This window comes from Stegastes partitus, unplaced genomic scaffold (assembly GCF_000690725.1).
Source record: "Stegastes partitus isolate 25-593 unplaced genomic scaffold, Stegastes_partitus-1.0.2 Scaffold368, whole genome shotgun sequence".
In the NCBI taxonomy this organism is placed as follows: domain Eukaryota; kingdom Metazoa; phylum Chordata; class Actinopteri; family Pomacentridae; genus Stegastes; species Stegastes partitus.
In genome coordinates, this window is record NW_007578099.1 from 329,326 (window position 1) to 343,696 (window position 14,371).

The window sequence follows — 14,371 nt, forward strand, 5'->3', positions numbered from 1 at the left end:
CAAGAAGATGTCCTCAAATGTCTTGCCTTGTCCACGACCCAAAGACATTCAGTTTACTGTCAAAAAGGAGGGAAAAGAACAGAAAGTATTCTATTTTAAGAAGCTGGAAGTAGAGAACTATTTTTTTTTCATACAGAAAAATTGCTCAAACTGATTAGCTGATAATCAAAATATTTGATGACTAGTAGTTGACAATTCATTGATTATTCTTTGCAGCTCTAAAATAAAGCTCACATTTTGGACACAACCTCATAGATTTCATCTGGTAGCTGCTTCTAAAATGTGGCCAATCCCTTCTTTTGTTTAACTTTGTATGAGAAACTGATTTGAATGTCCCGGTTCTCAGTTTCATTTGAACTTCTTGTTGATGGAGGGATTTTGGACGGTGAGCTGTAAGAGGGCGATATAACAGGTGTTCTTTGCTGTCACAGGAAAAAAGAAGCATTTAAAGGCGTTCACTCACACTAACCACAAACTTTCTGCCTTTTAGTCCCTGGTGTGTGTTCTTGACTCTTATGTACAGTCATTTGTTACATACTTTTCAATCATCCCTGGATTAATCCTACACATAGTTTTTAATTAGCTGGAATGTCTACTTCTTACTTAAGCTATCATAGTAATACGTCTTTTTCTCACACTTTCATTCCACTCATACTTTCTAATGCTCTTTTTATAGCATTCTAAACACAAACCTCTACATACACAATAAATTTCTTTCTTTGGAACCTCAGACAGATTTAACACCACCATAACCACACTGTTATCAGCTAACTACCATGGCTGGCACTGATGTGGTGGGTTTGGCTTACTGGGTGCATGCAGAGCCTGTGTTTGGCAGGTGCAGAACACACAAAGTAACAATGGACCACATCATAAAGGAGATTTGCTGGCAGCCACGAAATGATAAATGTCTGAGTTGAACAATGAAATCAGGACATCTAGTGGTGAACGGTGGAGCTACACCTCCAAATAATGAGGGGTTTGTTCTTTATGTGCAGGGTGAGGTTCACCCACCAGCCACATTCTGTCACTTGCATGAACCAGAAGACATGTTAACTGCTTTCACAGAAGGCATTTCTTCTGCAGGCAGTTCACAGTGAGGTCTGTGGGTTATTCCAGTCATTGGAACATTGTCTTTGAAGGAGATGAGGCAGATTTTTTAAAGTGTAATTTTACAACCTAATGAGCATCGCAAATAAAATGGTTTTTTTTTGCAATTTGTGTGAAGCAACAAACAACTTTCGAATGTTGGCGTTTCATGAATAAACATCTGTACCTTTAAATATTCTCTCTTTACGGCTGACAGCAGCACATTTCAGGATCTCTGAGTTAAGTTTTTGTGGGTACAAATTTAATAACTCCAGTAAACACCATATTTGAAATACAAGTTTGCATATTGTGGGAATTTAAGACAACCAAGTTAATGACTGCTGTCAGTTAAAGAGAATTTTAACACACATTTAACTGGTCGACCATCTTGACTGTTAAACAGCTGCACACAAAGCAGTTCTTCATAAGATTTGCACTTGCCTCATTGATACTTGTGGTGATTGTATAACTGATTTATAACTGAAAACGTCCACTTCAGTAGTTTTAGTTTAGTTTATTTAGTATGTAACATTTCTTGTATTCCTGTCAGCAGAAAAACTAGCAAGCTAAATGTCAGGCTGCCATGCTTATTGTAATTTACAAAATGGAGTGAAACTTATTAGGGCTTCTAAAAATAATTATTTTCACGGTATTTTAAAAAAAAATCTGTTTGGCCAGAAGTCCATAATCCAAAGAAAAGCGTCAAAGTCTGAAAAGGTGAAGTCAATGAATATTTGGTTTAGTTGCTTCATAATTGACTTTAAAGACTCATTGTTTCTAAAAATCCTGATTTAGTGTCAATTCTGGTAAAACATACAGAATACACAGGAACATTTTCATTTTATCCAGGAGGCAGCTGAAAGGATGGCATTCAACATCAGCATCCCAAACGTGTTTTTAATAGAACAGGATAATTGTACTGTTGTCAGTGTGATAGATGAGAATGAAAGCAACACAATTCCGTTACCACAAACGCATACACATAACAGTATTTGTAAATGTGTGTGTTATGGATATAGTTGGGGTAAACTCTGACAGTAAATCCATGAAACAACACATAGCCAGCCAACACTTTTTTTAAAGTTCTTGTGGGCTCACATATGCATCGATACTACGCATGATTCACTCTCTCCAACGCAACGTAGAAGCTCTTCTTGTCATCCAAGCAGTGCCAGCCGATTGGTCCAATCTCACAATCTGCACAGATGAGATACTTGATTCTCCCCACGTCGTTAGTGAAGCCCACATTCTCAAAAGTGTACATGTCGTCCACTAACCAGTGGGCAGTCAGAGTGTCACCGTCTACTGAGCCGTCTGTCTTGCTGAGGCCGCTCTTTTTCCGCATGGATGGCAGGAACAGCTGGTGGGAGAAAATACAGGCCCAAATGATATGAAAACACTGGAAGAACACAAAATTGGGAGTGCAAACATTTTGCTAAATGTATTATTAACAATATGATGTAATATATATAATATTGTATTGATGCTTTCATGTTGTTTTTCTTGTATATAATATGTATGTTTGTGGATGTCAGTCTGTTTCTTCTGTACATTTCTGCGTTATTAGTCATTTTGGTTGGTATTAGTTATTATTACCTTTGTTGTTATTACTTAATTTATTTGGTTTGCACTAGTTTGTGGTGCTGAAGGCCAGATCTATCTATCTATCTATCTATCTATCTATCTATCTATCTATCTATCTATCTATCTATCACTTAAAACTATAAATTAAGCGGTAACTCCAGTTGTCAAAAACAAAAATGTAGTGGCGTAACAGTACAATGCGTCCCTTTGAGTTGTAGAAAAGTAGAAGTAGACAGTAGCATAAGACAGAAATAATATTACCTCGAGTTAAGACTTACTCTAGTGCATGTCTTTAGTGGTATCATGTAAAGTAGGGCTGAACAATAAGCAAAAACAATCATGCTGTGATTACTGACATTTCTTGTGATTGCAATATGCCTAACTACTTTAGTCATCTGGAGAAAATCATGTGAATGCAAGGGCCTGTCTCTGGCACCACGAAGCTTCATTTTAAATGGTGTGTGGTGACACATTTTACCTTTATCAAAAACTGCAGTTCGTGCCACTTGGTTATTACACTGGTCCACACTGCAATAGTATTTTGATTAATTATTCAGTCCTTCTATTGAGCTACCGCGACTCCTTCCTGTGTTAAATTGGGCTTTACTAATATTAAAACTATGTGATTTATTTATACGACCTGCGGATGAACATGGTGCATCATACCTCCTTCTCTGCAAACACGGCCATCCCTGGACACAGCACCTTGGACCCACAGCGTTGACACAACACAGACTTGCTGTTCTTGCCGTCCTCAGAGACCAGGTCGGACCGGTCCGTGCCGTCTCCGGACTGTGGCTCGTTGTCCATCTCGAACCCTGACAAACAGCAAGTTTACTCGGATGTACATGCACAAAGAGGATCAGGACAAGGACTCTTTCACCAGGCCAAGCCGATTGATCCAAGACACAAAACTTAGCTGTAAGGGCCAACTAGCAACTAATAACTGAAAATGCTACGTTTACGAAGATAAAGGCTGGGCACACAACACAAAGTGAGTGGACCGGATACAAGCCTTCAGGACGTTTGTAGTGCGGAAGTCAGAGAAAATTCAACTAATTTTTCATTAATTACAGAACAAGTACCAGGCATGTAACTGAATTACATTCCAAGATATTTATGTTAAAAAAACAACAAAAATGACATGAATTTCAACGGCTATAGCCTTATACAGGAAGCCCCGCCTCTCTCATTCATGCTAACATCTATGCTAACACTGAACTCAACAGACTGCGACAAGACTAATAACTGAATTCATAAATATTAAGGACACACATTTAAATTAAGCCAAAGACGACATACCTAGAGGTCAAAGTAAAGAAAATACTGAAAATGACAATAAAACCGTAAAACACAAAGTGTTAGCTAAGGCTAGGCGAGCATACTAGCGGGTCTTGATGTGCTCCGGCCAATAAATGCTCTCGTTCTAAAACATGGAGCTGTGATTTGGTTCCGCATTATTAAACTGTCTCTCTTTGTAATAAATTTTCTTACCTGCATTGAACCATTAGTTTAACAAGCCTGCAAGGCACCCTGGACTCCTTTGCCGTACATTATGCTTTACTGAAATACTACCTGAGCAACCTTTTAAAAACGAATGCAATGTAAAATGTTAACGTGATGGATTTATGTCTGGTTTGTTCAAAACTCTAAAACTGGTTTCACACAGCTTTCAGAAACAAAAATAATTTTAGGAATAATTAGTCACTTTTTTAGACTTTACCATTTTTGAGCGTGGTCTGTTCCAACAAATAGATTAAACAAATATTCAGATATTTTAAATTGTGAGGAAAAAATCCTGGATATTTACCAAAGAAAGATAAGTACTTCAAAATAATAATAATACAAAAAAAGTATGCAAAATGGTTGTCCTCAGTATCATCTTCTACAACTGGATTATAGTGATTATAGATCCTTACTTTGTAGCAATATATATATGTAGAGGTAAGAAGTACAATATTTCTCTCCTAAATATGGTGAAGGATAAAGTACCACAAAATGAAAACAAGGTCCGCTAAGTAGCTAATTTAGCTAAAAATGTTGACAAACTTGGTGTTATATTATAGAACAGAACATTTATCTCAATCAGTAAGTCTCAATCTATTTTATTGTTATAAAGCCCATATATTTAGGGGAGTAAGAATTCAGGAGGAAAAAAAACAAAACAAAAAAAACCCCCATAAAAAATAGACACAGTTGTTTATTGTTTTCTTTATGAATATAGTAGTAGAATAGAAAATGTTGTTCAGCCTTAAAGGAAGCATGCTATCTTTCTGCTTACCAGCTACATCTCATTTATTCTTATTGGCAATGTGAAATTTTGATACAATCAAATTATTTTTCAGTTTATTTTAGCGTGAGATCATGCATGAGAGTTTTTAGTAGCATATCAGCTGTGAATTCACATCTCCTGGCCACTGGATTCACTCTCTGTTCTAAAGACAGGAATGTAATATGTATGGTGACAGATCATTGATAACAAACAGACCATGTTGTCTTTACCATTGTTCACTGTAAATGTGACATTTACAAAAGTCAAAGTCCCACATTTACAAGAAATCTTCTGACTTTATATTACTCTCTCATTTGCGACACCTTCAAACATGCACTGGAGAAAACCAGACACCATTTTTTTTTTTTACATGTGGAAAAAAATTTATTACAATAATTTTCCAAGATTACCATTAATAAATATTTAGGTTTACATTTCAGTGAAATGTATGATTTATCACTTTCTACACAGGACATTACACAAAGTCAAGAATACACATCGTTTTAGTCTTTGTAATAAAGCTTGAATAAGTTCATCTAGAAAAAGGAGTCTTAAACAGCAGTTCATACAACCTATCAATGGAATTGTAAGTTCAATAATGATTCGATTGTGTGTGTGTTTATATATATGGCAAGGAAAACAAGAAAAGTCAACATCTGGAAATCCTTGACGCTCCCTTGACTGTTAAGATAGGCCATTTTCTTTAAAAACATTTCCATTGGCCTAAGGCACAGGAATACTAAAAGTTTATATCAATCATACAGAACACATTTTAAACCTCATATGGTGATTTAAAGTTTTCAATTTAATAGTATACACTAAGGTGCTTTTGATATTTACACCTCTCATTGCATCGGAAATCTAGCACAAAAGAAAAATCTCTAGCTGACCAAAACGCAGTTTAACGGATCCAGATCTGTACATTGTGCGTAGCCCAGGAACTATTACTCAGAAATGAATCAGTGATGTATTGTCTGACTGCAAATGGTGACAGGGTACTTCTTGTCACTTCAGCATTATAAGCATCTTAGTCTAACCTGAACTAAGCAGAGACATTTTTCCACAACAGCTACAAACTTTTACAGATTATCTGTGCCATTAAACAATTTGAAAAACAACCTGTTTTTGTCAATTAAAATAATGCATCAAAGGCAAGGGAACCTCTATGAAATTCAGCATAAAATTCAAAGAAACTGAGAAATATCCAACCCTATTCAATTCTTAGCTTCACCTCTTTTATTCAGACACATGTAGATCATATTTATGGGACCTAAGCTATATGTTTTGTTTAAAAGGATTTATTGATTGTTTAATTTAACAGCAACAGTGCACATTAATATACATTGCTGTAAAATGTGCTGTAAAGCAGCCAGCAGGCCGTCTTCCATCTGTATACCTTGGACAGATGTTACAAAGTCACCAAAAAACAGTATTCGATTTTGGTGTTGAATGGACTTTCAGAATACAGCTTATGGTTTATTGCTGAGTGGGCTTATGTGGATTTGTGATGGTCCTCAGTGTTGTAACCGAAAGATGAACAATCAGTGTCAATACAGTTCAAAAAAAAAAAAAAAAAAAAAAAACATCTGGTGGTATCCATACACACATCTTTATATGTTCATCACCCTCTTACAAATGTGTGTGTACTGTAAGTTCTCAAGCACCTAAATGGTCCTGGACTGCTCAACACCAAACTCCTGGTGGACAGTACATTCATCCTCTAACCTGCATGGAAACTGGAAGTGGAAAAGGGAATGATTTACAGTATGTGCCTTCTGCTACAGCACAAATAATACTCTCCGTACCCTTTGTGCAATGGTAACAGATGATGAAGAGGTTGGGGGTACTCGTGAGCTTCTAAGAAGAGACTATCAGTTTCAGAAATACATATTTTGGTTAAAATCCCGTTTTTTATAATAGCTGAAAATGCTGAGTTCAAGCTTCGTATTTATTATTGTAACAAGTAGTGCCTGTTCCCTCCATATTTCATTGGCTAGTTAATGCTACTTTATTGGAGCAAAAAAGAGCCAAAAGCAGAAAGACCACTAAAACCCAAACAAGATGTTAGCAAATCAGAAATACAGAAGGGGCAAAAAGTGACTATATTGAATTCCAGCAGCATTTTGTGTGTGTGTGTGTGTGTATGTGTGTGTGTGTGTGTGTGTTTGTGGGGCTATAAAGAAAAGTATAAGTAAGTCACAGTCAAGCCTCTCAGAGTAGAGAGTCATCTGTGCATCCTCCCTCGAGGCCATAGCGGAACTCCTGCAGGTTTGAAACCCCGTAGAAATGGATGAATGCTGCTGCCACGACCAGAACATGAAAAATCTGATGAGAATGGAACTAAGAAGAGTGAAAGAAAGACGTTTGTATTAGTAACATTTATTATCTTTTGCTTATGTTTGATTAAACAATGAAAAGTACATCCAAAGACTTCAACTGAGTGGGAAGCTTCTTCTTTAGTCACTAATTTCCTGATTGTTAAACATCAAGTAGTGTGTCTTCTAGAGGTGCAACGGTAGGTATAACTATCCCAGTCAGTTTGATGCAGACGTTTAGTTCATTATGAAATTTCTTTGCTTTGGTACGGGTGCACCGCGTGTGTCGAACAGTTACAGTCAGAAATCTATTTATGTCGACATACTTGCAAAGCTAGCCTTGGAAGCTGGGCAGACATTGTGGCAATTTATGCAACATGTGCAAGGTGTTAACTCACACTACATATTTTAACCAGCTTTCCTACGCAGCCAGAACCTGCAACCTTTCTGCTCACACTGTACAGTTCAACCAATGGCCACTATGTTGAGCTCACACTGAGCATAAAAACCAAGATCTTAGGTCGCTTTTGTCCACTGACAATTTCAGTAAAGTTTATTCCAACAACATTTCTGTGTCTTTAGTGTTGACAGTAAGAGAGAAAACTAGTATTATTTTGTGCAAATTTCAAAACTCAAATATCATTGCTGGTTTTAATTATTAATCTAGGTTAATTAGAAATATGTCACACTTTTTTTTTATTGTATACATGAAATTAAACAGCTCTTTTCTTAATGGCATCATAATAACTTGATTCTTGTATGTTTTGAGGACATGGGGACTGTGGGGGATTGTTGCACCTTGTCTACTGTCCCCTACTGTTTGTGTAACTTTAACTCTAATAATTAAGTTATGCAACATGTTAAACACTTACCCAGATGTCACACTTGCCAGGAAAATAGCGCTCAGGGATCCTGGCTGCATACAGACCAGCACCAGTGATGTACATGGCACCCATCAGGTAGAACCAACCCATCTGTCCGACTGTGGTGGCCTTAACAAAGCCCTCCTCGATGGTGAAGTGCATGGTGGGGACAATGCCGCTTAGTCCGAGACCCATGAACACGCCTAAGAGTAGCATGGACGTGAGTTACAAGACTAAACAAAAATGATTACAAATTAATTTCAAACAAAACTCAGCAGTCATTCCTAACTACAACATATTATCAGCGTTTCCCCTGCATACAATGGTTTGCCACTGCGAGAATATTATCACCAATGCTCAGGAAAGGCAAAAACAGTGACAGACATGATAAAACTGCATTGACCACCCAAATCTAACAGGGTAGAAACGTATATTATCCTCAGGCGGTGAGCACCTGCTCTTGTAGGTCTGTGACGAGGTGTAGAGAATCGGTCCCACTGGGCAACGATGATGGCGGCGATGCCAAGGACACATACAATGGTGAGGTAGATAAGTCGAGGCTGAGGGGAGCAATAGAACGAGTAGTACAGCCAGGGCACGAAGGAGCCCATGATGAGGAGTGCAATGCCCGAGTAGTCAAGCCTGAGAAGAGAAAGTGACACATGGACAACTGTTAGGTGTTTGGCTGCAAGATGTGTTAGATGCAAAAAGGTTCACAGAACACATGTAAAAAAGAGTTAACAACTTTGCCGTTGAGCCTTTTCCAATTTTATATGCAGTGTTTATGTATAACAAACTCTCTTTGGAAATAATAAAACACACAATGGACTCTTTAAGTATCTTTGAGGTTGTAATTAGTGCAGGTAGTTGTGCAATAAATAATAATTAAGCTAAAATTTACGCGATACTACAACAGTTTGCCAGAATAAATGCACTTATCTTGCAGCTTTAACCACAGATCAGTTTAAGTGCTTCACCCTGCCTCACTTTCTGCACACTTGCACAAAAATGGCAGAGCTCCAATGCAAACTGCTGGCAGGCTCTGCAGGAGCAATTTGGGGTTTAATTTTTTGCACAACGACATTTGGCATATGAATAAGAGGAGGTGGGGTAAAACCACCAGCACTGTGATTTAACGAGCAACACTGTTCCTTCAGTCATTTGGGTTTTGTGTCTTTTGATTACTGCAACTATTCACTACTTTGCCCTGACTGATAATCGTGGGTTTATCCCTCATTAACTGCACTGCAGTGTAGGTGTCAAAGTAGAGCTGCATGTCCAGTATAAAGACACTTATGGGTAACTAAAATTAAAGATCTGCCAATGACAAGAGAAGTTAGTTCAGGAAAAATGCTGTTAGTTACAGATGATTCCTTTACAACATGCAAAGCAAGTGTATGACAAACATTGTCTGACAGTGTGATGCCTTACTTGGAGAATGTGCGTGACACTTTCTCAGAGTGGCAGTAGACAGTATGAAAGAGCCAGGAGAAGCTGAGGCAGAGCACAGCTCCCAGGAAGAACATCCCAAACACAACTTTCTCTTGCAGCGGAGCCATAAAATACATGTTGGGCCGCAGCATGGTTAATGTGCCCAGACAAAGGAATAAGATCAACCCTGAGAAAGACAAAACAACTTCACTTTTTTTGTCCAACTCCTGGATGAAAAAAAGCAGTTTAACTGACAGTCAACACTAGAACAGACAAGAAGTATCCACAATGATCCACAATTCAAATCTGATGCTATGTTTAACATTTATGCTTGATTTGATGTGATGCTTTTCATGCTCACCTAACAGGTGAGTCCAGATGTTTCCTGTCTCAGTGTGAATTCTAAAGATGCTTCCAAAACAGGCTCGGAAGGAGGGCATAGGGGGTCGATGGCCGTGCAGGAGGTAATCGTTGTCCTTCAGCCACTCAGGCAGGACATGAAAAGGGATGACCCGCCAGCGCCCCTCCCAGACCTGAAAAACAAGAATAACTTTGACTCACGGAGACCTGAATACTCCGGTACAGTGCGGCTCTCCACCTGAAAGCATCCAGGGTGATGCAAGGATAAATGATTAATAAAAACATACCGAATGACAAAGAAATAAAAGAGTTACATCACCTTTTCATTGCATTAAGCTGACATTTAGACATGATACAATTAGTCAAATACCAAAAAAACCTGAATGACAAAAAAGTTATGTATCAGTTACTTTGATATTTCATGATTTTTCAAATAAACCATGTCTGAAAAAAGCACCTCGCTTCTGTTTTCTGGGTTGTATGTTGAATTTATTTGGTGTTTTAAACTGTGGGTTAGACTTTCCCCCTCAAAAAAAGAGGATATATTAACTAGTCAACATTTTTTATTTTTTTAAATATGTCTTTCTGGCATTGCCTTAAACAGTGACGTGTGACAGTCCTATACCACACATAAATCCTGTATCTGATGTTGTATAATGAAAAAAAACCACCTGACTCAAACAACAGGGCAGTCACAGGTTAATCCCTGCTTGCTGCTGCTGTTGTTCATCCGGATCTGCAACTGTGTGTCCGCTAACCTTCCTGCTAAACCACAGAATAGTGGTAGAGCTGGTGCACGCTTCCGAGTTGAACAGTGTGTTGAGTTTCAGCTCATTTAAAGTGGTCACTGAAATATTTATGTTGAGTTGACATGAGATTATGAACAAACTGGAGTACTGCTGTAGGATCTATTTTCTTTTCTCGATTCTGCCACATTTGAAAGTTTAAATAAGCAATAAGTAACACTGAAGTTACACTGAGACGAGACGACTCTATTGTTGAAAGTGTTGCAAATCATTGCCAATCTCTCCGGCAGGATTCTTATGATAGTATATGAAAGTCTGAAATCGGCTAGGTTGATCTTAGATAACGGTGCCACTGTCAAAGCACAAAGTTTTAACAGGCACTGTAGACAGTAAATTGTAGTTCCATGCTACAAAAAAAACAATACCTTGGCCAACACACACATATATATATATATTTTTACATATGTTCTAAAATAGAAACAACATTGATGAGGACTCTTCAAATGTGATATTACAGAATTGTGACCTAGATATGTACGAACATTCCCAGTAAAAAACAAAAAACAAAAAAACCCCCCCAAAAAAACAGTTGTCATTGCTCATACATGACCTGTTTCTAAAATACCTTAAACATATCTTTACGGCGTTTCTCTACTGCAATTTCTTGTCACTTATATATTGCAATATATTCGCAAAAGGTTAAGTTCCCTCCATGAGTTCTGTTTACTACACTGAAAAGACTTTACTACCTTATGTACGAACTCTTCCATCTTCTCCATGGCGTGGTGAGCCTGAAGCGGTAAAGTCAGAACCTCTCCCACCTCATCATCCTCCTCTTCTTCATCGGCAAGCATCGCGGCTCCCTTTAAAGAGATCACGAGAAAATGCTGAAGTTGCTGAGACACGACAGTTCTTCTCTGGAAATTTTCTGAAACAGTCCTACCTCTGGATGGGCGCCTTTAGATGCTGCCTGCCGGCCCCCTCCCTCCTCCAGCAGCGGCCCTAGCTCCATCAGCTCAACATCTGGGACATGGCAGTCCTCAGAGATCCGGCAGTCTGCATCACTAGCAGACCCGTTTCGGCCTGACATAGGGAGACTGCCTGATGACCCACTCACAGTCTCTGTATTCTGCTTCAGATGGTACACTTCAATTTCCTCCTGGGGAACCAGAACCTCAATCAGCTCGACTGACCAAGTATGTGGTCAGATTCATGAAATAAGACTCCAGAGAACAAACTTAGATACAAATATAGGAATACGGCGAAACAGCTAGAGCACATACACTAAACTAAATAAAGATAAGTACACACAATCGCTATATGATACAGGAAAGAGGTAGAAAACATACAATATGTCTACAGAGGTCAGACGGTTACTATGTTTTGTACATTTTGGGTTGTGTGGCAATGCAAAAGAACAGCAGTAAATAATGAAACAGATGTCTGATACTGCTAGTCCATACATTATTGACTGGTAAATGAAAAAATGAAATTTTTCCAGTAAAATTTCAGCTGGCAGTTATCAACATCAAAAATGTTCTTGCACAACGGGGCTAAATGACTTGGGGAAAACATCTAATTAGGATTTTTCTGGCAGAAATTGTGATTTGGTTTGCAATACGATTTTTTTATTTTTACAAAGCTTTAGTTCAATATTAATGTGAGCGTGCTTGGTTGTCTGTCTCTAAGTGTGGCCCTGCGATGGACTGGTGACCTGTCCAGGGTGTCACCTGCCTTCACCCTAAGTCGGCTGGGATAGGCTCCAGCACCCCCGCGACCCTCGTGAGGATTAAGCGGTGTATAGATAATGGATGGATGGATAGTTCAATATTGTGTAACAGATTTAAAACATATGATGGCATCTAAAGTGTGACTGTCACACAAAGAGAATGGCATGAACTTGTAAAATAATTAACCTGTCAGTTTAAACACATTGCCAGTTCACTGCTTAAAAACTTTGGTTTGAAGTCGATTAATTGTCAAGCTGTCTTTCACAACAATAAGTCTTAAATAAACTTTATAAAGTGAATATTTTCAATACGGCCATTATGTGTAGTAGCTATGTGCAGTAGCCACAGATGGTTGATCTCACCTAAAACCTAGTTGTGAAAGTGGATCAGCAACTGAAAACCTGGGGCATTTTTTCTCAGTTTAGTTTGTCTAATATTTTTTTCACTAGGTCCTATAAATACCTCTGGAAAGAAAAATAATGTTCATTAATTTACATAATAAAAAAATAATCTATCTATGCTATATTGTCATATATGAGCTGTAATCTGTATGAATGTTAAAGGCGGTTGCCGGTGGGAAAATACACTTGTCAATCTGGCAGTTTGGCTTTATAGTCCCCGTTTACTGTCCTTTAGATTAATATAATCGATAATCGCATCAGCCACACTGGACCCGACTGTGTACAACATGTACATTTTCATAGAGTACACAGTGAATTGATTTAGCATTTCTGTGGTACTGCAGATCAATTATTAGCATTTCCCATGTGAAAATGTAATGCTGTTATCAAGCACTTAGCTAATTCCTGGTTCAAAGCCGACCGTGAATAATCAGGATCTCATATGACACCGTCGAACAAACAATAACAACAAGAGAACAAAAGAAGCAGCTAAACTTAATTAGGTCTGCCTTTGGTCAAAAACGACCCATCGACGCTCACAGTAGGATAATATTCCCGATTTAAGACAAAACGACCACATCTGGTGCAGATCCGAGGCTGACAACACGAAACGTTGGAGTAAGTTTAGCGAAGGCTGACAGACGGCTGCTGGGGAACATTAGCAGCGCAGCGACAGAGGGAACATGGAGTACAAAATGTAAACAACCGCAACACACACACGACTCCAGCTCAATTCAACACATGAACACGGTTTGTTGCGGCTCCTAAAAATGTGCCGAACCGAAATACACCGAGCACGGATAAGGTTTATAACGCGGCTGGTGTCGAATCGCTCGTATTTCAGGTTGCTAACGTTTCTTTTAGCTAGCGCCGAGCGGCAGGACACAGTTTTCTGAATTAACTCTGCTAACAGCCACACAAAAGTATTCACGACGACACCGAGCCACAACATCGGCTAGAAAGACTATTTTACTCACATGTGCGGTGACAATTTAATTTAAAGCCCCAAAGTTACCTGGCGAGGTCGTCTTCAAACCAGGAAGGTGAATTATTTATCGAAATGCGAAACACAATTCTTTACGGCAGCCGCGTCCGTAAACCAGCAGGTTTTTCAAAATAAAATCCCCCTTTCATGTGAGCAAAGCAGTTTTGATAGGAAACCTCTTTGTCTGTTTACGTTTATTTTATGCATTTCAATAACATTTGAAACAGGAAACATTTAATTCATGTATTTTTTTTCTAAATAGTAGATTTACGTACATATAGTAGTCGTAAGTATTTTGCAATTCTATTTTAAATATAATTTAATTTAGCGTTTCTACTTAGATGTATTTGCAACATAACAATGTCCGCTAAATCAAATGCACTGTGGTGAGAAATTTTATCACCTCCTCGACAGTGAGTATTTTGTAATCCATAGTGAAACTCACAAACACAGAAAAGATGCATGGAGATCAGCCAAGCAGATACTGAGAGGACAAAAAATATGGGGTTGGATGAAAGCCTCAATCCTCACAGCCTGTCATGACAGATGGCCGCCTCCTCTGACAATAAACTTTGCATTCGTGCGTCTGTGTAGA

General features: G+C 38.4%; 2 protein-coding genes across 3 annotated transcripts; both read right to left on the bottom strand.

Moving 5' to 3' along the window:
* Positions 1-1,918: 1,918 nt before the first annotated feature.
* On the bottom strand, positions 1,919-4,101 carry rabif (RAB interacting factor). 2 transcript variants are annotated; one of them, XM_008284695.1, is made up of 3 exons: positions 3,976-4,101; positions 3,340-3,491; positions 1,919-2,449 (listed from the first exon to the last, which is right to left on the bottom strand). In XM_008284695.1, exons 2-3 carry the CDS (start codon positions 3,481-3,483, stop codon positions 2,201-2,203), a joined length of 393 nt encoding a protein of 130 aa, XP_008282917.1. In that variant the 5' UTR covers positions 3,484-3,491; positions 3,976-4,101; the 3' UTR covers positions 1,919-2,200. The 2 variants fall into 2 exon arrangements, with proteins under 2 accessions (XP_008282917.1, XP_008282916.1); XM_008284694.1 differs by lacking the exon at positions 3,976-4,101 and having other exon boundaries at positions 3,340-3,695.
* Positions 4,102-4,857: 756 nt separating this feature from the next.
* Positions 4,858-13,881, bottom strand: adipor1a (adiponectin receptor 1a). Its single transcript, XM_008284696.1, has 8 exons — positions 13,807-13,881; positions 11,604-11,819; positions 11,410-11,523; positions 9,916-10,087; positions 9,555-9,741; positions 8,578-8,765; positions 8,133-8,326; positions 4,858-7,285 (listed from the first exon to the last, which is right to left on the bottom strand). The coding sequence occupies exons 2-8, from the start codon at positions 11,748-11,750 to the stop codon at positions 7,157-7,159; spliced, it is 1,131 nt and encodes a 376-aa protein (XP_008282918.1). The 5' UTR covers positions 11,751-11,819; positions 13,807-13,881; the 3' UTR covers positions 4,858-7,156.
* Between the last annotated feature and the right edge of the window lie 490 nt (positions 13,882-14,371).